Below are 25,416 nucleotides of genomic sequence, written 5' to 3' on the forward strand. Positions count from 1 at the left end.
CGCTTGTTTGCTGTGTCCTCATGTGGTCAGAGGGCTAGGAATCAGTTTGGTGTCTCTTTAATAAAAATACTAATCTCATTCATAAAGGCTTTACCCTTATGACCTAAGCACAATCCAAGGCTCCACCTCCTAATACCATCTTCTTTGGGGGTTTGGATTTCAATATATGGACTTTGGCGGGGACACTCATTCAGACCACTGCTATACATGAAATGTTTTGAACTAGTTGACCCAAGGAATGAAAAATTTCCACAAAGTTGAAATGTAGAAAGAAGTATTCAACTTAGTCTGCCTAAAATCGACACCACAAACTGGTGGTCCACAGGCAGAATTCAGCCCCAGCCGTTCTTCATTTGTACACACACATACACACACTTCAGGCCTTAGGGGTCTGTACTTCGCAGGTAGTTATTGTCCTCACAACTCTGTATTGTCTAAGACTTGGCTACTTCACACATTCAGATTAACTGCCTGTCCCTGAAGATGTTTCACCTTGTAACACCTTCACACACTGGGAAATATGCTTACTTGACCTACCTCTTCAATGGTGAAAGTTTCCTGTAGAACAGATTCCTGAGGAAAGGTCTTTTAGGATGATTTCTTCTCTATTGAGGCTTTTTTCTTTCTTAATTATTAATTCACCGAGCATCTTGGGAATCATCATCCACTTTCCAAAGTCTGATATTTAGACATAGCAAGTGGAAAAGTGAAAACTTTGTGAAGCAATTGTAATTAACAGAATAAACTAATTTCAACCTTAAGATGAATAGAGATAATTTTAACTGTCTATATAGACATTACCTTTTTTCTTCCAGCAATAATTTCAAAATTGAAAATAGCTCTTCAGATTTAAAGAAATTTTTCCCTTAGGAGAATCCAAGCAGGTGATTTCTCAGCCATTGATAAATGCTCTTGAAAAAGTCGTGAATATGTGAAAATAGAATAATGATGCATTTGTAGTTACAGTTCCTGTTAAGAAGGTTCCATCATAGTTGAGAATTGTATATACCAAATCATACAGTAAACAGGAGGAGAACACATGTTATTTCTAAGAAGCAATGTTCAGGTGTGTGGGCTTTCAGACTTTCCTCTTCTTACTTCACATGTGCAGCTAAATAGTTGTAATACATACATAAATTCACACATATATACATGAATAATAAGTAAAAAAATTGCTTGTTCATCTGCCAACATATGTTTTTAGTTAAGCCAGGGTGGGGAACGTCCGGCACTCAAGCCTTATAAGGCCCATGAAATCCTTTGGTCTGGCCATGCCAAGGCATTAGAGGTGAGTTAATTAATTTTTTGATCAAATATAGCAGGCTAATTTTTAAGTTGATAATTTTGTATGGCCCGAGAATGATGTTATAAATATCTAAATAGCCGGTGGCAGAAAAAAGGTTCCCACCCCTGATTTAAGTTGTCATTTAGAAGGATGGTCTCAATAGGGTAGGAGCAGATAGGTTTATAGATTCTTACACTTAACATATTATATTCTACAATTAAAACTTATATGCTTAAACATGATAAATTAGTTAGTCCTTGATTGTTGATACAATAATTAAGCCTGTTACTCCTTTCTCACTCACACCAACAAGAAACCTCTGAAATCTCCAAATGTTAATACTAGATGGCAGTACCCTGGTCTTACAAAACACCCTATTTTTCTGTAGCCTTCACAGTCATGTCTCTTTTGTACTCATTTCCAAACATTTGTATGAATTATTAATCAGTTAAGACTTTAAACTGCTGGAAAGCTGTTGTACTTCTATTTTATTCCTCACATATCAGTTAGCAAAATGCTGGATGCAGATTAGGTACTTAATACTTGACTCATGGAAACTAGTCAAGTAGATACATGCTGCATTCTAAGAAAAGAGCACAGATGTAGGAACACAAAAGCTGTAGAGTCCAGTTGCAGCACTGCCATTGGCTAACATGGACCCTTTCCTAGCAAACTGTGGACTTAGGTGAGGTTAAGTTTAGGGAAACCACAGGGAGAGTGTAGTGTCCAGTGCTCATAGCAGTTGGGTTGTTACTATCCCAGCCCAAAGGATGTGGAAAGGAAGTGGCTGCTGGAACCTGGAAGAAGAGAGAAGGGTAGAGAGAGCTGTCTTGAGAGGCACTGTGACCTTGGATAGAGAGATGTAGCCAGTGTGAAGCAGCTTCACTGGGATACAGTGAAGGGAATCAGTACTCTGATCTCACTTTCCTCTGTTGGCCTGTCCAGGTTGCCATGGACTAAATCCACCTGGAATCCATAGAGCAAGGGAGCTCATTGTAGACCACATAGGTCAGCCTCCCAATGCAGAGAGCATGGTAGAAAGGCATAGAACATAGATCTGTTTTGACAAAAGATGGTGTCCATTTCATTTGCCTCTCCAAGTTTTTTTTAAGTCAAATTAACCTCATTATCCCGCTATAATCTCTCTCCTTTGCACTTATACTTCTGTTTCCCTAGTTCAGTTTCTCATTACTTTGCCTAGACCAGAGTCAGTTACCCATGCAATCCATCAGTATGAACACTTAAGATGAAAGAATTCTCCTTTGCTAGTCTGGCTCTCAGGAATTCAATTTGTATATCAGTCACTTCCAGAGAATCTGAATGCTCAGTAGATGTGGGTGGAATTTCAGTATTCCATCGTGCCTCTGTTCTTGTTGGAGGGATGCATCAGTCTGCTGTCTCACACAGTTACTGGTCTGTTACATCAGCCTCAAGTCTTTAGTCAAAGTCTTTCAGTATCAAAACATCACATTTGTGATCTTCTGTGGCATATGGCTCAGGGCATTAAACATAAAATATTCTTCCAGAATCCCATTCCAGCAAGTGACCAAAAGCATGGAACAAAAATGCCATCACGGCACATCTGCCAGCAAAATGAAAGCCGAAGCTTAAAGACAGTGTAGAACTGTGATGAGTAGAATTTATAAAACTATAGAGCCCTCAGAATTAGGCAAAATTATTGGAACTTTAATATGTCAAATTCAGTGTGGCCAGCTGATGTATATAATTGACATGAAAATGCTTTTCTTAACTGTTTAATTTTCTCTTTTTCCTCTTAGACTAAGTAACAATTTAAACCCTCACATGAATTAATGTAATGGTAAGATTTTTATAGATGATGCATCCTAGTTGTAATAGTTATTTAAATAAATAAAATCAGTAGATTCCAGGTGAAATTTATGAAACCTATGTTTTATTTAGATGAAACTTGAGCAGAAAGTTCTTTGATGTCTGTATTTAGAAAACAAAACAGTATTCTATATCATATAATATCGTATAATACTTTCAATATGGAAAAAATATTGTAACTTTGTGCTTGACACAATACTAGGACAAGTTAATTCATGGACCTAACACATAGTTGGAACTTCATATTTGTTGAATAAGTTAGATTTTTGGATTTTGAAATGATAATGACTCATTTTGATCCTTTTGCCACATTCATGGTTATGATCTCCTTGGGGTCACACTTTGGTGCCTTCTTTGACTTAAGTAAGCTGATGGTGGTCTTTGAGGACTGGCTTTATGGATGGCTTCAGAAATGTCAGTGAAAACATGAGCATTTCAGTTAGGTGATGCATTTGGTTTTTATCCATATAATACACAGGAGAGACTAGAATTCCACAATTGACATATTTTTGGAAACATGTTTTTTGTTTGACATTTTGGCCTGTGACAATTCTATTAAAGTTTGATGTGTTTAGTTTATAAACAACTCTATAAAAATCAGGTGACACCTCTATTCTATTTCCTTTTTTTCTCAGAAACTTTCTGATGAATGGTAAAAGCTGTCAAACAAAAATAAGTAATATATCAAGAAATAAGTAAGAAATAATGGGCATATATTGTATGTCTAGTGTTACTTATACTGGGTGACATTTGGCTGGTTATTGAAACTCATTCAGAAAATAACTTTGCTGTTAGTGAAAGAGAAACAGATTTTCAAATTATTGTGTTATTTTGTGCCAAGAAACGTAATTTTTAAAGTCAAGGACACTTGATTTTAATTCAAAATTCTTTTCTATAAATTATTTTCTTAACAGTGACAAAGGGATATTTAGGTGTAAATATAACATAATCCAGTAAACATTTGACAAAGATTACAATTACTTCAGTTCTTATGGACATTTGACAAAAAAAAAATAGTCAACTTAAGTTGACCCCTAAGAAAAATAAGGTTGGGAGCACCGATTGGCCATATCACTTTGTGAGAGCTTTAATGGCAGCATAAAGGCAGTGTGTGGACAGAAGAAGTAATTTGACCATGGTAGCTTGATGGTTCTAAGCACTCTCAGCTGACTTGTCCATCATAGAAAAGTCACCAGCATTGAAATCCATACCTTAACACAAAATGGTCTCCTACTCCATTTCCAGATTGTCTAATTTATAGCCATGACTTACGAATTTTTTTTTAATTTTTATTTTTGTACCTTAATATAAATTATAAAACCATCTTTTATAGCCCAAGAACCCTTTATAGTAATGATTTTGGGGGATATACAAGACCCTATTAGAAGGTCAAGATATTTTTATAATTAGGCCTAATCTTTCAATTTTAGTGTTAGGACTTTGACTACCACCTAATCCAACGTTGCCGCCTAATTCCTAACAAGTTTTCACCGGTGGGCTGCTTGAATCTTTTTGGGACAGGAACTTCAGGTCTCCGAAAGCATTCTTGATAGAAATATAGATTTGCCTTTCTACAGCCTCTATCTTCGGGGTCTGCTTCTCCCTCTGAAGCTACACAGAACATATTTAGTCTTTCCTAGGACACATTTCGCATCTTTGAAGACCGTTTCTTCCCACAACTTCTTGAGGACTACAGTCATTTTTCATGTGATGTGTTTGCAGACTCCTGTTCCTCTGTTTATACTGTGCTGGTTCAACTCCAGATTTTCAGTTTCAGTTTGGAATAAAGTGACCAGACCGGGCCATCGTATTTCCCATGGGATTTGATCATTTGCTTCTGGCACACACTCATTTGGTTCCTTGTTCTACTGCTCAGTTTTAAGGCAGGATGGAGGAAGAGGCCTGTGGTTGCTGAGGTCTCCTTAGCATCGCTGCTGAACCACTTCATCAGGCCTACTCCCCTCTGTCCATGCTTGGAAAAACTTTTTTTTTTCTGGTAGATTTCCGTTGGCAAGTTCTAAGCCCCACCCAGATAAATTGTCCAAATGAATTCCCTTGTTTGTTCCCCCAAATCTCTCTGACTCTGGAACTTAAGGCATTAAAATCCTGGAGTCTAAATCAGACTTTCCTTTTATTGAATTCTAATTATAGTAGGTATTATTAATTCAAAGTACAGTGTATTATGATTGCTATACTGATGTCAGTGCTTATTTCTTTTACAGTGCTTTATAGCATTGGCTTCTAGGAGCTCAAATGTAAAAATTCTCATGGTATGGTGTGCCTTTTCATGATTGCCAAAAGGCACATATTTGTCTGGCTTACTTTTTGTTCATCTAGAATAAATGCTTTATACACAGTTGTTTTTAGCATTTTCCAAGCACCACAATCATGAGAGGAGTTGACATCGCAAATTAATGTTTATTGAGGACCCACGGGGTGCCTGCTGCTCTAACAGCTCCATCCATGGGAACTGCTCTGCAGGCTCACAGCCTTTCCCCCAGTTAATGCAGGAGCAGCTGCAGGCCTCGCAAAGTGAAAACTGAATGTCCTCTGTGGCTTCAGAGGAAACAAATTCATTTTCCCCCTGTAAATCAACCAGCTTCTCACTGTGGCGCCTCGATGATCATGACTCTCTTAATAATTAATAAAGTATCCTCCTTCATGACGAATATGTTTATAATAGATTTATTAGGTTGTTTTGCCCAAGAACAAGAGAACAGCTTATGGCTATTTGAATTTCTCTTCCAATCCACTTAATTTCTTCTTTGCTTTGGTAGTTTATTTTAGCTGGTTGCTTCTTACTGGATTAACTGAGATATTTTGTAATTAATTCTGCAGAGTCAGAAGTATTTTTTCTTTTTCTTTTTATAATGAAAAAGATGGTAAAAAGTAAAGTAAAAAGTTCAAACCCAGGGTTATCTATATATATAAAAAGCTAATATGCTAAGTGTCCAACCATCTGACTGGTCGCTATGACCTGCACTGACCACCAGGGGAAAGACGCTCAATGCAGGAGCTGCAGAGCTGCAGTGACTTGGCAGCGGCGGTTCTCAGGTGACACACCCCAAAACCAGAGAGGAGGGAGCCTGATTTCTCGCGGGGCTGTGCGATTCCACCTTCAGCTATGGTTTATGTTGTTGTTGGGGCACTGTCGGTGCCGAATCTGGTTTACTGCACACTTGCGTTTGCATTTCACACCCTGTATGACAGCAACTTTGCAGAGTGCTCTCTCGCACTTCAGGACCCCTCGGGGGATGTTGGAGAGCCAGTTTCGGCCCGAGGAACCCCACCTGCCAGAGGGACCCTACTCACTCCGCAGACGCTGGGGAAGGACCATGGGAGGTTGGCTCCAGGGCATGTCTGGCCCTTCTTGCCCAGTCCTACCCTGCCGGCCACCTTCTAATTAATTTCCTTTCAATGTGCATGAATCCGTGCACCAGGTCACTAGTATAAAATAATCTTAGTTGAAACATACTTTCCTTTTCCTCCTTCATGCATGGAGGTGGGAATTATCATGTTGTAGCACCAAACTTTTTTTGTGGCAAGTCCTTGTAATATATCTTACCTTCTTTTTAAAATTTCTTTCATCTTTTATTTTTTCAATTACAGTTGACATTTAATATTATATTAGTTTTAAGTGTATAGCATAGTGGTGAGACATTTACATAACTTCCCAAGTGCCCCCCCCCCCCCGCATAAGTTTAGTACCCACCTGGCACCATAGAGTTATTACAATATTCATTTTGTACTTTATATCCCAGTAACTGCCAATTTGTACTTCTTAACCCCTTCACTGGTTTTTACCTAACCCCCCAACCCTTCTCCCCTCTGGCAACTATGAGTCTGTTCTCTATCTATAAGTTAGTTTCTGTTTTGATTGTTCGCTTATTTTGTTTTTTAGATTCCACATATAGTTGAAATCATACGGTGTTTGTCTTTCTCTCTCTGACTTAATTCACTTAGCATAATACCCTCTAGGCCTATCTATGTTGTTGCAAATGGTGAGATTTCAGTTCCTTTTAAGGCCAAGTAATATTTCATTGTATATATGTATCACATCATCTTTTTCCAATCATTTATCAATGGACACTTAGCTGGTTCCATATCTTGGCTATTGTATATGAAATGTCTTTTCTTTTGTCTCTTAGTATAGCCATTGTTTTAAAGTCTATTTTTCCTGATTTAAGTATTGCTATTCCAGCAAAATTTCCATTTGCATGAAATATCTTTTTTTATTCCTTCACTTTCAGTCTGTGTATGTCTTTCGATCTGAAATGAGTCTCTTAGACAGCATATGTATGGAGCTTGTTTTCTTCTCCATTCAGTCTCCCTGTGTCTTTTGTTTGAGCATTTAATACATTTACATTTAAAGTAATTATTGATAGGTATGCAGTTATTGCCATGTTATCATTCATATTTTTTAATTTTTTTCTTCTCCTTAAAGAAGTCCCTTTAACATTTCTTGTAATACTGCTTTTGTAGTAATGAACTCCTTTAGCTCTTTTGTGTCTGGAATGCGTTATCTTAATGTGTGTTTCACTTAGGTTGTAATAGTTTATATTCCTAGGATATGGAAGCTTGAGCCTGGAGATACTTAGCATTTGATTGGATAATCACCTATAAGAATGTTTGTCCACGTTAGGTTTAAGGCCTCTGAATTCACAGGATTGGGCATGAAATCTTGTGCAAACAGCTTTTCTCATGAAAACTTTGGCACTTGTAATCAATACCAGTAATAGCTAGTACTGAATTAGGAAGTATTAGGAACTATACATTTGTAATTTAATATTTCTCTCTATATATACATGGGTATATATATGGATAGAGATATAGTGACACATAAAAGGGTGCTATTTTGTAGTGTTTGAAAGAGATCAAGTTTGATGAAAATGAAAGGTAAAATAAATTTTAAAATGGAAGGAAATTCACATGTTTCTTTTCTAAATGTGTTTGCAAGTGTGAGGAGGGCTCAAAGAAAGCAATCCTCATTTCCTTAAAGTCAGACTCAGAGCTCCTGTTACGCAGGTCCTGGAGTGTATCTGATAAGCTATATGTACTCCATGCTTGACAGTTTTAGGATGCTTTCTGGTTCTGCTGTCAGTTTTGCTTCTTTCAGATTAAACTTCCTTTTTAGTGTAGGGTAGGACCTGAATGGTCTGCTAAAGCAGCTCCCCTACCTGCATCCTCTAATTAGAGCATTTAGAGTTGAATACAAAAGTGGCCTGGGAAAAATCAATTTCCTTGACTATGAGTTTAAACTGGATCCAGTATCTTAGAAATGAATGTCTTACAATAAACACTCTGCAGGAGTGAATTCTGCTGTGACTGCCCTGAATTGTATAATTTAAGGGGGAGGAAAGGGAAATAGAAGTATATTATACAGAACACATCACTCTGGCTGTGCTTTTTAATGAGGTTAAGCAACATTATTACCATTTATTGATGGACACTTAGCAAAACTGAGTATCTCTTCCCCCCATAAATTGTAAGAAATGTAATCCTGAAGGTTATTAGCGTTTGTTCTTTTAGCTGCTTTTATACTTAAAATTCAATAACACCACACTTGACCAGAATGCCTTTGCCGAGGGGCTATCTCAGGTTTATATATCGATATATAAATTTGGGAAATAATAACTATACTAAAATAGATAAACTATTTATTTATATTAGTTATTAGTTTTCCATGGAAGCAATATCAAATTACTACAAACACGATGGCTTAAAACAACACAAGTCTATTGTCTTGAGATCTGGAGGGTCAGAAGTCTGAAATGGGTCTACATGGGCTAAAATCAAGGTGCTGGCAGGGCTGTGTTATTTCTGAAAGCCCTAGTGGAAAATGTATTTCCTTGCCTTTTCTGACTTCTAGAGACTGCCCACATTTACAGGCTTGTGGCCCCTTTTCTTCATCGTCACAGCCAACAATGGCCTGTCCAATCTTTCCCACCTGGTATCCCTCTGACACAGACTCTCCTGCCTCCCTCTTCCACTTATGAGCACCCTCGTGATTTCACTGGACCCACCATAATAATACCAGATCCCTTTTCCAATCTCAAGGTCAGCCGATTAGCAACCTTAATTCTCCCTAGTCATGTAATGTACGTACTCATAGGTTCCAGGAATTAGTGCATGGATATTCTTAGGGGGTATTATTCTTGCCTACACATCATCTGACCTAAATTTTAACATGATTATGTTGGGTGATACCTTGGCAGTGTACTGAATGAGGGCGGGGAGCGGTGGTGTAGAAGCAGGAAGATGAGTTAGGTGCAGTGTTTGAAAGAGATCAAGTTAAGATAAAGTGGTGGCTTAGACAAAGGTGGTCATAGCAACAGAGGTGGAAGTAACAGGAGCCTGGATATATTTTGAAGGCAATTTGCTGGCCTGGTAGGTATAGGATGTGAGAGAAACAGAAGAGTCACGTGGAATTTTTGGCCTAAGCATTAGGAAAAAATAAGTTGCCATTAATTCGAATGGAAAAAACAGCTGAAAGAGTAGGTTTAGGGGTTTAGTGTTCAGTTTATGGAAAGCTGAGAATGCCTCCTTAAAAAAAAAATGAGCACTGTCTTTTTAATAAAACGTTTTGAACATCTTCTGGTAGATCTGAGTTGTCAAGAAGTTGGATTTACTGGGTAAGGATTAGGAGGGTGATAAAGAAAAAAATAACTTTTTTTTTTTTGCCTTTGGAATGATTTCTGTTATTTCAGTGATTTATAACCTACAGGACCAGGGAGATTCTTGTAACATCTTAATATATTCCTGAAACTTCTTCCATGACCACTTTTGCCAGATCATCCTGAACTGCCTGTGTCAACACTTGCACAAAACTTAAGAAATGGGTATTTCCAAACATAACACACTAATGCATGATGTTAATGATAGAGGGAATTATGACAGGAGGTGTATGGTGCTCTCTCAACTATCTTCTCTATTCTGTAAATCTAAAACTGTGCTAACAAATAAAGTTGATTGATTTAAAAAAGAGAGCAAAAGAAAGAAATGGGAGTTTCCTCCAGTATTGAGTCCCTAGAAAACATCTTCTTTCTGTAGAAATTAGCTCTGAGTGGCAGTTTCATGTTATTACTGGGTTTTTATTTCTTTTTTAAAATTAAATCTTTATTGTTGAGATTATTACAGTTGTTTCTCTTTTTTTACCCCATAGCTCCCCTCCACCTGGTTCCCACCCCACCCTCTGCCCTTACCCCCCTCCACTGTCCTCATCCATAGGTGTACGATTTTGGTCCAGTCTCTTTCTGCACCCCCCGCACCCCTTTCCCCCTGAGAATTGTCAGTCCACTCCCTTTCTATGCCCCTGATTCTATTATATTCACCAGTTTATTCTGTTAAACAAATAAAGTTGATTGATTTAAAAAAGAGAGCAAAAGAAAGAAATGGGAGTTTTCTCCAGTATTGAGTCCCTAGAAAACATCTTCTTTCTGTAGAAATTAGCTCTGAGTGGCAGTTTCATGTTATTGCTGGGTTTTTATTTCTTGTTTCTTGTATTTGAAGATTCTTTTTAAAGACTTCCTGACAATGAATTACTTAGTTATTCCAGTGGTTTTGGCAGCCATAGAGGCCTGTGGAACTTGCAAAAACGCCCTTGACCGGAATCGAACCTGGGACCCCACCATAGTCTGCAGGCCAACGCTCTATCCACTGAGCAAAACCGGTCAGGGCTAGTTAACATATATTAGGAAAGGTTATTATATTCCAGGTGTTATGTTAAGCACTTTCAATGGCTTATCCTATTTAATTCTTAGAACAAACTGATGAAATCTTTAGGGATTATCTTGGCTACATTTTGCAGGTGGAGTAATTGACGCTAAGAAAGGATAGGAAATAATGGTGCTGGAGTTCCAGCCCAGGTAACCTGACTATACAAGATGCTTCTCCCTGCTGTACCATAATTTCTGCCCAAATTGATCCATGCCATCTATCTGTGCTTGAGATTATTGTGTGTGATTGGTATTAATTTGATACCAATAGGAGCTGGCTTTCTGCTCCTCTGTGTGTACTTCTCAAGAAAGCTAAACCTAGCAGCATCCAGCTCTCCAAGAGGGAAAGGAATTTCTGGCCAAAAGGGCCATCTGTGGCCCTGCTGCTAGTTTGTACCAAGCTTCTGACACCTGGTAATGGTCACAAATTGATCCCTGCCCCAGCCTTCAGCATACATCCCACATCATCCAGTAATTTCCTGCTTCACATCCGGTTCCATTGAACACCTGATGGCTTGTGGCCCCTCCATCTTCAAAGCCAACAATGGCCTGTCTGACACTGCATCCCTCTGACACTGACTCTCCTGCCTCCCTCTTTCCTGCTACTCTTTTACAAGACCCACTGCCCGAAGAACTCAGCCCATCAGTGATCTCTCTTCATCTGGCAGCATCAGAAAACTGACTGCTCACCCTGAGACAACTTGGTAACTGCTCAATCAACCGTAGTTTTATCTAAAATTAGGAGCAGGCTTCCTTGTGAATGACTTGACTATAAGCTTCATGAGGCATGGATTGTGTCTGTTTGGTTCACTGTGATATTTCTAGTGCCAAGCAAAGTATTAGGTACCAAGTTCTTGTTGAATGATCGTATTGTGCACTACGATGTGTAAGTACCTTATAGGGAAACTCAGGTGTCTTTGCTCTAGTAATGCTCTTAAGCTGTTGTCTGTGCCACTAAACACCACAGAGGAACAGCCAACCAACTAAATAACCCTACACTCCCCTGCTGACTTAGAAATGGCCATTCCGCACCTACTCCATAAGAAAGGTTTGGGTTTAATGCTAACATCCCATAAAGCCCAGCCCTTGTCCTGACCACGTACTTAGTTTAAAGGTGTTGATTAATGGCAATCACCCTTAACAGTGGAGAACAGATATTTCACATATTGGAGATTTTAAGGACTAATCTAGAGTGAAAAGTATTTTCTTTGAAAAAGTTAGTGAAGCCATCAAGTTTCCATCTGCCATCACTTTATATTTCTCTGAGGTCTTGAGTCTACTCAATGGACTGGAACTCATCTATGTTTTTGTGCAGATTTTTATAATATGCCCTGAGATTTCATCCTTGTCCAGGTCTCTTTTGTGCTGCAAAACAAGAAAAGTGTTGCTACAGTATTTCAGGGATATATTACCTTTGACTTCTCGCCCAATGCATGCACTCACACTGATCTGTTCTGTGGGATTAGATTACTTTTGATCAGGTGACAGAGTGATGCAAAAACAATTTAAAGTATAATCTCTCTGCAGTATAACTGCTCCTTTCACTTGTTGATGAAATTGTTCATATAAACTGTTAGCAAATACAGACTTCTTCATTCAGTTCAAACATGGGCAAATATGTGGATCCAGTGCTAAACAGTCCTGGTTTCTTTTTTATTTTCCCAGGCAAGAAAACTGATCAGTGATTTTGCCATCATCTTGTCCATTCTCATCTTTTGTGTAGCAGATGCCCTGGTAGGTGTGGATACTCCAAAATTAATTGTGCCAAGTGAGTTCAAGGTAGGTGAACTTCTGTCTTTTGGTCATTCCTAGAACCCTTTGGCTTTCTTTCCTTCCTCCTATTATTCTAATTTGTCATATCTGTCCTTAGTTAGTTTTGTACAATTATCCATTTCTTTACATATTTTGAAAATGTTCTCTTGATAGGCACATATATACATTTACCCGTTTCTTTATTAAAATTAAGTGTCTGAATGATCATGTGAAAAGTTAAGATTACATTGATTTTTATGAAAAATACCTTATGATAACATTACAAACTCTGCTTTATACATTTAGAGTATTTTAAAATATTCAGAGTATTTTCATACAACTCATCACTTTGACCCATATAATAATTCTAGGATGCAATGTAAGTATCGCCATCCTTATTTTATGAAGTTGATTTTTAAGCTCAAAAAATTAAGTAAAATACCCACAATTACATTAGTACTTCAGTGATCTTTTTCTGCTACCAAACTACCTGCCATGTAAACACATATTTATGTATAATGTGCATTTTAATTATTACAAAGAATATACAGGAATTATTCATTTTATATTGTTGGTATTTTCAGGCCCAATAGCTAAAATTTACATTTCAGTCATTCTTAATATTTCATACCTAAGTTTCCGTTATAAGTTTTTTACCTATTTTCTAGAACACTTAACCTTTTTTTCCATCATGGAGACCATATACTTGCTAAGAAAAACTAAATTAACTATAGTTTTAGCTTAGTAACTACTCAGTGAGGAAGGGATATCTATGTTATAGCAAATAGAATATGCATTATCTCTTCCATCACATATTCATTAGCAAAGAAAAGTTCTCATGCATTTAATCATTGGTTCATTTAAGCAAACATGTACTGGATGTGTGCTTTGAGTTAGGCTCTATATTGGATATTTGTAATGCATCGACGAGTAAGACAAAGTTGCTTTCCTTACAAGCTCACAACCTGGTAAAGGTAGTAAAATCTGGATAAATTCAGTGATGGAGTTATGAGCAAGTAAGAGGAAAAACAGAAATATCTTCAGAGGAGAAGTGAGACTTTTTTGATAGTAAATACAGAGAAAATAATTCACAGGTAGGATTTTATTTTAGTTTACTTACATTGTTTAAAGTCAGAATAAAGGATAGGATTTTTTTTGTAGTAGAGATATATGATCTGCTGATAGACGATAGATTGGGAACTAGAAGAATAACTGTATTTTTTCATTTTCTGAGGATTTAACCAATTATCCTGGGTTATTTTTCATATATAAAATAAGAAACACCAGAGTGTTCAAATAAGTTTGAGTATAACATAAAAATATTTGTAGCTTTTTATGTATTATATTATAAAGTCATTATAATGTGGCAATATTAGAAACAACTTCAGTGTAATTGCTCAAGTCCATGGACAAAGGTCATGGTAGTTTTGTAATTTCTTGCCTGTCTCTTTACTGAACATCACATCTGGGTTTTTTCTTATGGTCGGCCCTTAAACTTAAATTCCTTTCTTCCATATTGAGTCCTTATCTTAGATCATTTTTTTCCACCGGATTTATATTCTTAGTCTCCTTCATTTAAAATACTGCCTTAAAAATCAGCTCCTTTAGGAAACGTTTGGTGAATAATCTTCTTTGTCCAGTTTACCCATAAAACTCTTTCCATTCTTTGTGTTGGCTCTCCAAAATTAAAAGTGTACCTCCCCTGTTGATTTTTCACAAAGTGGTATGTATTCATATTGGTTGTTTTCTCTCTTCTTCAAGCCAACGAGTCCGAACCGCGGTTGGTTTGTCCCACCATTTGGAAAGAACCCCTGGTGGGTGTACCTGGCAGCTGCTATCCCCGCTTTGTTGGTCACCATTCTCATTTTCATGGACCAGCAAATCACAGCTGTGATTGTCAACAGGAAGGAGCATAAACTCAAGGTAAATGTTTGTGGTAATGGTTATCATTGCCTTCTCCTTTCTTTGAAGTACTTGCAAACAAATATCAATTCAAATTAAGATGGTTTGAGTGGGAGTTATATTATAACCACTGTTCCTGGCAGAGTCATAGGTCACGTTGTGTTGACACATTTCCTCAATATAATACTTTAGGGAGATTTCATTTAAATCCAAAAAAGTTGTTTCATGTTGTATTTCCTTAGCCGCCGAAGAGAGCAATTTCAGCACCAAACCCAGTTGTCGATTTATGGTTGGGAATATCTTTGGGGATTACTTTTTTTTTTCTCTCTTATGAAATTACATCTCGTGGAAAGACCAAGAAAGGCATGCATTCCCATTGATAACATGATAACATTACAAACTCTGCTTTATACTTTTAGGGTTTTTTGTTGTTGTTGTTGACCAATTTAGTATGCTGTGTTTACAGATCTTTGTTTTATTTCCCCTGTATTCCTAGGATTGACCTCCTGTTCACAGAGTTCAGAAGGTCATTCAAATCCAGTCTTACACCCTTAAGGACTCCCATGATCTCTCAGGGCAGGCTTGGACTCCAGGGCTTGCTGACTGTAGATTTCCTCTTTCTTGTTGCCATTGTTTTTTTATGTCTAGTTGTTTCTCTGACTTTCTGTCTGGTAGCCATGATTTGTATAAAATATTTTCTGTATCTGATGAAGCACTTTATGTTCTATACTGGGAGGGGTTCAGCACTGATTTAGTTTGAAAGACTGAAAATGGATGTTGACTAATATATTTTATTCTGAAAAAATTTGCAAACATAATCTTCATTTTGATATATAGTTGGCCAGATTTTTATGTGTCTTTGGAGGTAAATAACTATTTTCATTTTGCTTAAGTTTTCTTATTATTAAAAATCAGAATTTTGAATTTAGAAAATTTAGGATTGAAAAAAACAGAATTTTTAATTCTCCCATTCCCTATAGGAAACATTGGAAAATCAAGACCCATTAGGATTTACCTCTTAGAAATAGGAGTTGAGTAGTAAATAAAAAATAAGTTTTCGTCACTTTTGTAATTGCTTATTTGAAGTCATTCCTTTGCATGATAATGTCTATAGAGTAAGTGCCAGCCTTCTGACACAAATCTAATGATACTAGTGGAGATTTCATCATGAATTAAAGGCTTTTCACTCTGGATATGGTTTTGTTCACATTTGTTAGTCAAGGAATGTGAAAATTGAAGATACTGTCTAAAATTATAAAGGTCCCTGACTACTATGAAATTGAGTCCAGAGAGAAACCTGAAATAGTGAGGGAGATGGAAGCATTGTGATATTAAAAGCAGCCATGGTTTTGGGTGGCATTTGCTTTGGCTCTGGGTCAAGTGGTACTGGCTGGCTGGCAGCTCTGTTTGGGATGGGATCCACCTTTCCACTCTGCTGCACAGCTCTGTCTTGATGTACGAACGCTAGGGCACTTGGCTTTTCTTTTTTGGCCATCATTTTGGTTAGTTTTCCCCACATTATCCTTGCAGAGCACTCCAAAGCAAACCAGGTTCAGCAAGGTCATGTCTTATCCAAGGTCATTCCCCGAATCATTGCAGAGACAAGAAGAGTGAGTGAACTTCAGATCACAAAGCAAGGGATACTTCTCACAAGGAAAGTGATTTTAAGTGTTATAGATAGGGTGTGGGAGAGAGAAATAGTTTTGGATAGATATATTATTAGGTGATTGTAGCAATAAATTTTGTCTGATATTCTCTATAATAAAACCCTAAATTTTAATGTGTTTTCTTGGATAACTAAAAAATCTGCCTTGCTTTCATTTTTTTCTTTTTATTCCTGCTGTCAAAACTTAGATCCTTTTATTTCATGTCTAGAGTATTCTAATTGTTTAGCTAATGGTTTAGTTAATAACCAGTCTCTTTTGCTTCATTCTAAAAGCAATAAATTTTCTTTTAAGTGTGTTTTTAACCCTGGCTGGTGTGGCTCAGTTGGTTGAGCATCAACCCAGGCACCAAGAGGTGTCTGGTTAGACTCCCAATCAGGGCTCATGCCTGAGTTGCAGGTTTGATTCCTGGTAGAGGGAACAAGGCAACTGACCAATATTTCTCTCTCACATCTATGTTCCTCTCTCTCGTTCTCCCTCTTCTTTCCTCTCTCTGTAAAAATTAATAAAAATATTTTGTAAAAAGTGTTGTTCTTATATGTCAGTCCTCTATTTCTAAACCTTTATACCTTGGCCTCTAAATCTTTGCCCCTTGAAGAAAATCAATTTGCCTTAGCCTGGGATTTACTAGTAAGCCTCTTTGTGATATGGTCTCAACCTAAATTTAAAATGATTCTCTTCACATACTGTACAATAATGTGGCCACATTAATTGCTGGTTTCTCTTCAAGTCTGGCAGTTTTTCTGCTAGTTATCCCACTCCTTAGTGATTACCATTTATCATGTATCATCAAAATCCTCACCATCCCTTAAGGTACTCCAAATATAAACATTTGTTAGTGTAACCTTCACTCCTAATGTAATTTCTATTGTTTTTGTTTTTGCTCTTAGTAATTTTGTATTATTCTGTGGCACTGGTCACACACTGTCTTGCAAGGTAGATATTTTGTGTATTTACCTTAAGTCCTTTTCTGGGCCGACACGTTTTTAAGCTAAAAACCATGTTTTAGTCCTGTTTTCCGCTCTCATGTGGCCCATCACAACGATTGCCATATGGCAGACTCAATAAATACGCATTGAAGAATTTTGTTATCTTGGGCCACATGGTTCTCAGAGGTGTTGCACTGTTTGAGATGGGTGGTAACTGGAAACCATGCCAGCCCATCTCCAGTCCTCATAGTGAGTGCTTATAGTATTCCATACCTGTTTAGATGTCATCACTGCAGGAATTTTGGGGGGTTCTTTCTAGACCTAGTTAAACACTTTATCCTCTGTTCTTTTGGGTATCTCTTTTGAACTTCTTTGAATGTGTATTTGGATTGCATGTAGTTTGTGTACAAATCTAAGTCCTCTCATCCTATTGTGAGCCCTTTGGTGGGAAGAACTATGTCATGGTTCTCAGTGTGCCTATACACCTTTATTGTCTGGATCATGGGGGCTCCTAGCATGAATGCTTATTCTGTGTCTATGCATATGTGTATATTGCTCCTGACCCCTTTGTAATATTAACAGATGTAAACTTTAGATTGTTTGGCTAGTCTTTTTCTCTCATAGTTTATTTCTGTGTTTGCATTCCTAAATTACTTATGCTTTCTATAACAAAGCATGTACAGCATCAAAAGGAAGTGAAGTTTCACTTCCTATCTCTTTACTTAAAATAATCTCCAGTTTCAGAAGGTAGAACATTCTTTGGATTTGTATTCTTGAAGACAAGGAAATTTTTTAAACTTTAAAGGTTATACTTAACCTTTCAAGCCTGTATTAATCCTTGCTATGTATGGAGCATTCATGTTAGATGTTGAAGATAAAAATCGTTCTAAGTTATGGTCTCAATGTGTTTATGGAAAGGAAGACTTTTTGAAGAGAGTGATGTTAAGAGGCACAGAGTAATTATCTATGTATTATTTTGCCCCAGAACTTTTATTTATTCTGGTGCTTTTGCTTTCTCAGGTTTGTATTCTGCTTTGTAAAATCCTCATATTACCTCTTTGGTATTATGTGGTCCCTTTTTGCCAGTCTCCAGGATATTTTACTCAAACTTCTTTTAGTCGAAAGAGTTTAAGAAAGCATCAAGATAGCTCATGGCATAGATTTTTCTGCAACAGCTAATTCTTTTGACCCATTGATTTGGCCAGTGTCCACATCTTGAGGTTATTACAGCTTTCTTGGAGACAAGATTTGGGGATCCTGCCTACTAACTACCCTGGTGGTACCTCTAATATAGTCTTGAGTGATTTAAGCTAAATAGGGCTTAAAACTATGTGATATTCCCAGCTGCTGTCAACCTCCATTCCTTCCCCCCAAAATGACTCATATTTCTACCAATTAACAAATAGAGTTTAGATTTTTTGAATGGCCAATAAATAAATTATAGTTGACATTCAGAAGAATGTATACATCCTATTTGTCATTCATTTTTTAAAAATATTTTTTATTGATTTTAGAGAGAGATAGATAGAAACATAGATGAGAAAGAAACATAGATCAGCTGCCTCCCACACACCCCCACTGGGGATCGAGCCTGCAACCTGGTCATGTGCCCTGACCAGGAATCGAACCAGAGACCTCTTAGTTTATGGGTCGATGCTCAACCACTGAACCACGCCATCTTGATTGTCATTCAGTTTTTAGTAAAGATTAATTGAGAATTGACTATATATCATGCACTCTGATAAAGTATTCAGGATACAGTTGCAGTCCTATTGTTACTCATAGTCTAATGTCAAAGACAGATAAATACATATATAACTTTAAAACAGTGCGATGAGTGCTGTGATCGAGGAAAGCATGAGATAACAGATAGAAAAACATGAAAAAGGAGACCTAACCTTAAGGAACTCAGCCATCTCACCTGACTGAGGCAGGAAAAACTACCAGAAAAGGTGAAGACTGATTTGTTTTAAGAATGAGTAGTACTGAGCCAATGGAAGAAGAAGGCAGAGTAGCCGTTATTCCAGGTATGGGGTGCTGTGTGGGCAAAGAGACAAAGGCATTAGTGAGTAAGGTATATTCAAGGAATTACAAGTGGTTGAAAGTAGTCATGGCATAGGAATCAAGCCGGGGACAGGTGAACGGTGAGGTTACAGATGTGAACAGAAGCCATATCATGAGTGTCATATAGCAAGGTCATAAGACACATCCCCAGGCAGGAGTGAACACACTCTGTAAGTGCCACCTTAAGGTATAATCAGAATCCAAACAGTTCTTGCCGTCTTTACTGCTGCCTCTCTCGTTCTGTCACGAACTCTAACATGGAACTTGTAAGTTAGGAGGTCTTATGTCCTTGACCCTCTTCAGGCTGTTCCTAACACAGCAGCCATTGTGCTTAGAACATAAGCAAATCCTGCCATTCAATGGCTTCCCATGTACTCAGCGTACAAGCCCAAGTACTTCTAGTTCCCTTAGTGCTTATTACTCTTTATGATACGGGGGAGTTTACTTATTTATGTTGTTTATTGTTATCTCTCTTAGTAGAATGGAAAGTCCATAAGTGCCGCAATCTTTGTCTTTTTATTCTCAAGTGTGTCATCAACACCTAGGACTATGAGGGTAGTTTACTTATTTATGTTGTTTATTGTTATCTCTCTCAGTAGAATGGAAACTCCATAAGTGCCGCAATCTTTGTCTATTTTATTCTCAAGTGTGTCATCAACACCTAGGACTATGCCTATTAATAAATTTTCAGTATTTGTTGAAAGAATGAATGACTGGGCCCCCAGATATATCATGATAATTATCTCATTTGTCTCTGTTTAATGAGTTTATGTTGGCCATCCCCACCTTTGTCCTCCTTTCCCCTACCTTACTCCACTCCCACTTCAAACCATTATGCTTTCAAACCACTGATGCTGAAATGAACTGGTTTTATGAATATGTATTAATCTCTTTGTCTCCCAAAGAGATTTTTGTTCTTAGTCAAACTTGGACTCAGTAAATTTATGCTTTTTTTTCTTGTGTCAGCTCCCCTTGCCTGTGATGAGTTCTGTGAGAACATGATTAGACCCATGTGTGTGAGCCAGGGGTGAAATCTTGGCCTTTCAGAGAGAGGAAAGCAGTGTTCTGACTAACTGTAACAGGATCTGAATCAAAACAGTCACTGGGTTCCTAGTGTAAAATCACATTCTCATTTTTTAAAGCCAATGTCTCTATTCCCTGGGATTGGTCATATTCTGGCTCTTGGTGCTGCTGCTTTCATGCTGTGAAAATGAACTGCTCTATTTTCTCAGGCTCCATAGGGGCATTAAGCATTTGATTTCTTCACAAATAGAACAGAGAAACAGAACCATAGAATAACATTGTGGACACATTTGACAATATTTATTTAGTGAGTAAAAGAGTTAGACCTTTTGTTACGTTGTCTGCTCTCCCAGTCAATAAATGTTATTGTGACCATTGGGCAATGTTTGAAATCAGCCTATTCTGGTTATGGGGATATTCATTACCTTCATGATAATGTGCAGCAGATTATAAACAGTTATTTTCATTTACTATGAAAGGTGAGAAATGGTCTTCTACATAGCCTCTCAAGGTTGCTTTCAAATCTTTCGTCTACATGTGCTGAATGCTGTCTAGGTGAACAGCATACTGCTAAGCAGTTGAGCAGAGACAGCACAATGCCTGCCTTTAAGGTGCTTTTCTTGCTTATGTTAACACCAACCAATATCCCTATTGCTACTATTACCACTTATTGAGCTCCTACTATGCAGCAACCACTGCAAGATGCTTTGCTTCTGTTATTTCATTGAATGGTTCTAATACTCGTCAAGGTAGATGTGTATCTCTGTTTTTTATTACAAAATCGGATGCAGAGACGATAAGTAACAATAAACAAATAATAAGTAAGCAGTCATACATCAAGCTAGAAGAGGTGTAATGTGGCCACTTGGTGTTTAATCGCTAGGGTGAATAATAGGACATTGAAATCACTTCACTCAAAGAGCTTACCTTTTAGTAGAAATTTTTATCGAGCAAAGCGAGTTGGTTTCTTTGACTAATCTTAATTCCCACCGGGGGCTATGACTTGATAGCAATATGAGTATTTTCTTCATGTGGTTTTGTTACCTCTTCCCACAGAAAGGAGCTGGATATCACCTGGATCTCTTTTGGGTGGCCATCCTCATGGTGGTGTGTTCCTTCATGGCTCTTCCATGGTACGTGGCTGCGACTGTCATCTCCATTGCTCACATCGACAGTCTGAAGATGGAGACGGAGACCTCTGCCCCTGGAGAACAGCCCAAGTTTCTTGGAGTGAGGTATGTGAAGTCAGAAGACAGTGACTCTACAGAACACCGCGTGCACACATCCACATGTCAATCATAAGGAAATGGGAAAATATGGAGGAGAAAGGGCTAGTGATGATTAATTTATTCCCGTACTTCCTTTTCTAGAAAGGACTAAATTTTTCATCAGAGAGTCCTCAATAATTTTTTTTGAGTTCGCTTCTTATGATAACTAAATTTTCTTTGATTTATGAAAGGCTAAGTGATACAATGTAAAAATGCAAACAGGTCACTCATTTCTTCAACATGCAGGTCCTTCTGATGCTGTGGTACTGACTCTAGCGTATCACGTATAAAGACCAAACCCTTTCATCTTTTAGCTCTTTTGAGATTCCCTAAAACTCTCGAGTTGGCTTATGATTTTCAAGATTCTATGAAGGGAAAAGAATTCTTATTTTCCAGTTCATTTTTGATCCCCATAAGCCTGAGAAACTTTGACCTTTGGCTGTTAAACTTGAGTAGCCATGAAGGACTTTACAGGACCTTTATAGGCTGTTGTCTACTTTTTACAGCAAACCCTGCCCCTCAGTGCTGGGGTGAATAGCTCACATGACAAAGCCATCGTTTCCCACGCCACAACAGTGGGTGATTCTTTCTTGGGGGCCGGGGGAGGGGGTGTTGTATGGGAATCATATTTGTTAAAAAGTACTTTTGTTGTTGTAGATTTGGAAATTAGACTGATGAGATTTTATTGCACTTATGAAATTTCCCTGAGCTGTTTATTAATTAGAATGTGGGACAATGTAATATCTGTCTCCTGTGAAAGAAGGTGTAATTACACAACAGTTCAAGTTGTTTAAAAAATAAGGGCTTTAAAGAGGCCCATAATTGATGGTCCAAGAGCAAGTGATTTTTTTTTCCTTCTTGATTCTAAAAGGAGCATAGGATTTAGCAGAATTAGTTTCCTCTTGATGAATTAAAATCACATATTGCAATAGTTTTAAGAGAATTTTATATTTATGTTGAGCTTATATGCTGTCCTTGAGGTATTAATTACATATGATATCAACACCTTTGCTATGTTAGCCAAACATTGATTCGGTCAATGTATAGTCTTTTTTGAAGGTGGAAAAACAAGAGGTAGATTGGTAATCTTTTGATTTGGTTTCAGGGAACAAAGAGTCACTGGAACACTTGTGTTTATTCTGACTGGTCTGTCAGTCTTTATGGCTCCCATCTTGAAGGTAAATATGTGAAATATTTCGTCCTTTTCCAATACTGGCAGATAACTGATATATGAAGAGTAGAATTTCTTGTTGAAACATCTCAGGACTCTCATTAGTTCTATAACGCACTGAAGCAGTGGTCAGATAGAATGAGGACTTTAAAAAACTTTCATCTTGATTTTCTTCTCACTCGTATACTCTATCATTATTGTTATTATTATTGTTGCAATTAGTTGGTTTAAACTGTATTAAATTACCAATATTCCAACCTCTGACCTATGAAAATGGCAACTGCATATGATTCAACCTGATTTTCCCCCACCCCACATATTTTATCCCCTTAGTTTTCTTTCATCCTTTCTTCCCATCACTTTCCATTTACTTTCTCTAATTCCCGCCCCCTTTTCTCCCCATAATAGACTCCTGGATAACATGAGTGACTCAGGATAATCATTTTGCAGATTTTCTCCTATTCTTAATCATTACTGACTATTTCTATTTTCGTTGCATAAGAAGGCCTAATATTCACAAAGGGCGAATACAGTAAAATTATTGATTTATAATTAGAAAACTTAGAATTGAACTTTTTTTCAAATTATAAGAGAAAGTTTATTTAGAAAGAATTTATAATTAGAAAACTTAGAATTGAAATTTTTTCAGATTATAAGAGAAATTTTATTTAGAAAGTTATAGAGGTAGTAAAAGTGAGACAGCGGGGCTGTGCAGGCTCAGGGAACAAGTTATAGAAGCAAAAGAAGGGGCTTTGGAGCTTAGAGGAAGGAAAGGCAAAGGTAACGTGCCTCGGGGGGAAGAAAGGGTGGTCAGGAAAGGCTTGGACTTGCTCCCGAGAGAGAGAGAGCACATGCCTAGAATTGAATTTTTGAAGAAGGGAAATGATATGGTAGGTTATTTAGAAAATTATGAGTCAATATAAAGGTTTGATTGATAGGGTGAATGTCTGCCTAAATAGATAAATATAAACTACATGTGAAAGCCTACTTAGAAACAGAAATAGGACTAAAACCAGGTTCAGATTAATACATACTTGTCATGAAACTTCCCGTTTTCTTTTGTGACACAAGCATTTTATTTTCTTGTGTATCATATAAACAGTACTAGCCAGTTATTGATAATTTGTATCTTATGCTTTGAACCACAATGCAAAGCACCACAGTCACCTATAAACCAATAGCCATAAACAACTGTTAGCAATATCCTTCCAAAGTTTTTTCTGACAATTTTTTTATTTTTACACAATTCTAATTTATAAGGTTTTTAAAATGCGTATTTAATTGCACAAGTAATGAAATAGTACACTCTTGTAAAGAATTCAAACAATACAGGACAGATGGTGAAAGGCAAAAACCATCCATTTCTCTCAGGTTAGAACATTATATGTCAATCACCAATCAGATGAATTTGAGAACAATGAAATTATAAATTCTTAACATATAGATAAGATTGACTTTGCCTTTAGGATACTTAGATTAATGCATAAATTATGCACAAAATACCTGGTGAACAGTTAAAAGATTTAAATATTCATCTTTCATCCTTGGTTTCCACAATGTCAATTAACTGGTTTAATTCCTTTTTTGACTGCAATCAGGAGGGAATATGTATCTATGCAACACATGGAGTAGTAAAATTAAAAATAACTTTACAGAGCCATTTCTGATTATAGAGAAAGGACCTTAAAAGAGTATAGATCTTATGTTCTACAGCAGCAATTTTCAACCTTTTTCATCTCCTGGAACACATGAAGTAATTACTAAAATTCTGCCACACACCAAAAAATATAACTTTTGCCGATTTTACAAAAAAACAGATAAAATTTTGATTCACTATCAGTGAATGGCTATTGTGTTGGCAGTTGTCATTTTTTATTTGACACTGTAAAGGAAAATAAGTCAGTTCCCCTGACTAAGTAATCAGGTATTGCATGTTTTAAAATTCCTTGCAGTACAGCCCCAGCAAGGTGGCTCAGTTGGTTGAGCATCTTCCCCCCAATACCAAAAGGGTTTCAGGTTCAGTTACTGGTTAGGGTGAGTGGTGGTGGTGGGCAGCTGCTTGATGTTTCTCTGTCACACTGATACTTCTCTCTCTCTAAAATCAATTTTTTAAAAAATTCTTCCAGCACAGATTGAAAATCCCCGTTCTACATGGACCGGGGGAAATCTATTGTTGCTCTTGCCAGTGCAAAGCAAGTGGTGGGGTAGGGCTCCCCAGCATTAAATCCACTGCCAAAGTGCTTTCCATTCCTGTGCTGTCCCAGAGACAGCAGCACATCAGCTGATGGGAAAATCTAGTGACAACTTTTTACCACATGGACACAGACCTCATCTGCAGAGATCAGTTATTAGAGAGGTCATTGCTGCAGTTCTGACCCCATGTGTGGGAAGCTGTACTGGGAATGAATCTGCTCCTGGGCTCCCTGGAGGTGGGCTTGCTTGGCACACTGCAAAGTTTCTTTTATGGGGTCTTTTATACTTGGCCATTATTAGACAAGGGATAATATACAAAGATCTTTCCATCAGTTCATATTTACTCATTTCCGCCACACACACCCCCATTGTTTCTTTTATTTTTATACTAAGAGGCCCAGTGCACGAATTCGTGCACCAGTGGGGCCCCTCCGCCACACACACACCCATTGTTTCTTTTATTTTTATACTAGAGGCCCAGTGCATGAATTCGTGCACCAGTGGGGCCCCTTGGCCTGGCCTGCGGGATCAGGCCGAAACCAGCTCTCTGACATCCCCCACGGGGTCCCAGATTGCGAGAGGATGCAGGCCAGGCTGAGGGA

At 37.6% G+C, this 25,416-nt stretch overlaps 1 protein-coding gene across 8 annotated transcripts in view; it reads left to right on the forward strand.

Moving 5' to 3' along the window:
• SLC4A4 (solute carrier family 4 (sodium bicarbonate cotransporter), member 4) overlaps positions 1–25,416 on the forward strand; it is a 311,607-nt gene that overhangs the window by 268,525 nt on the left and 17,666 nt on the right. For all 8 annotated transcript variants that reach the window (XM_014529484.1, XM_005881630.2, XM_005881629.2 and 5 more), the window contains 4 exons: positions 12,514–12,627; positions 14,362–14,523; positions 21,239–21,417; positions 22,556–22,628. In XM_014529484.1, coding sequence (XP_014384970.1) covers positions 12,514–12,627; positions 14,362–14,523; positions 21,239–21,417; positions 22,556–22,628 — 528 coding nt within the window. The remainder of the gene's footprint in view (positions 1–12,513; positions 12,628–14,361; positions 14,524–21,238; positions 21,418–22,555; positions 22,629–25,416) is intronic.

The sequence above is a fragment of the Myotis brandtii genome, unplaced genomic scaffold, assembly GCF_000412655.1.
Source record: "Myotis brandtii unplaced genomic scaffold, ASM41265v1 scaffold681, whole genome shotgun sequence".
In the NCBI taxonomy this organism is placed as follows: Eukaryota; Metazoa; Chordata; class Mammalia; order Chiroptera; family Vespertilionidae; genus Myotis; species Myotis brandtii.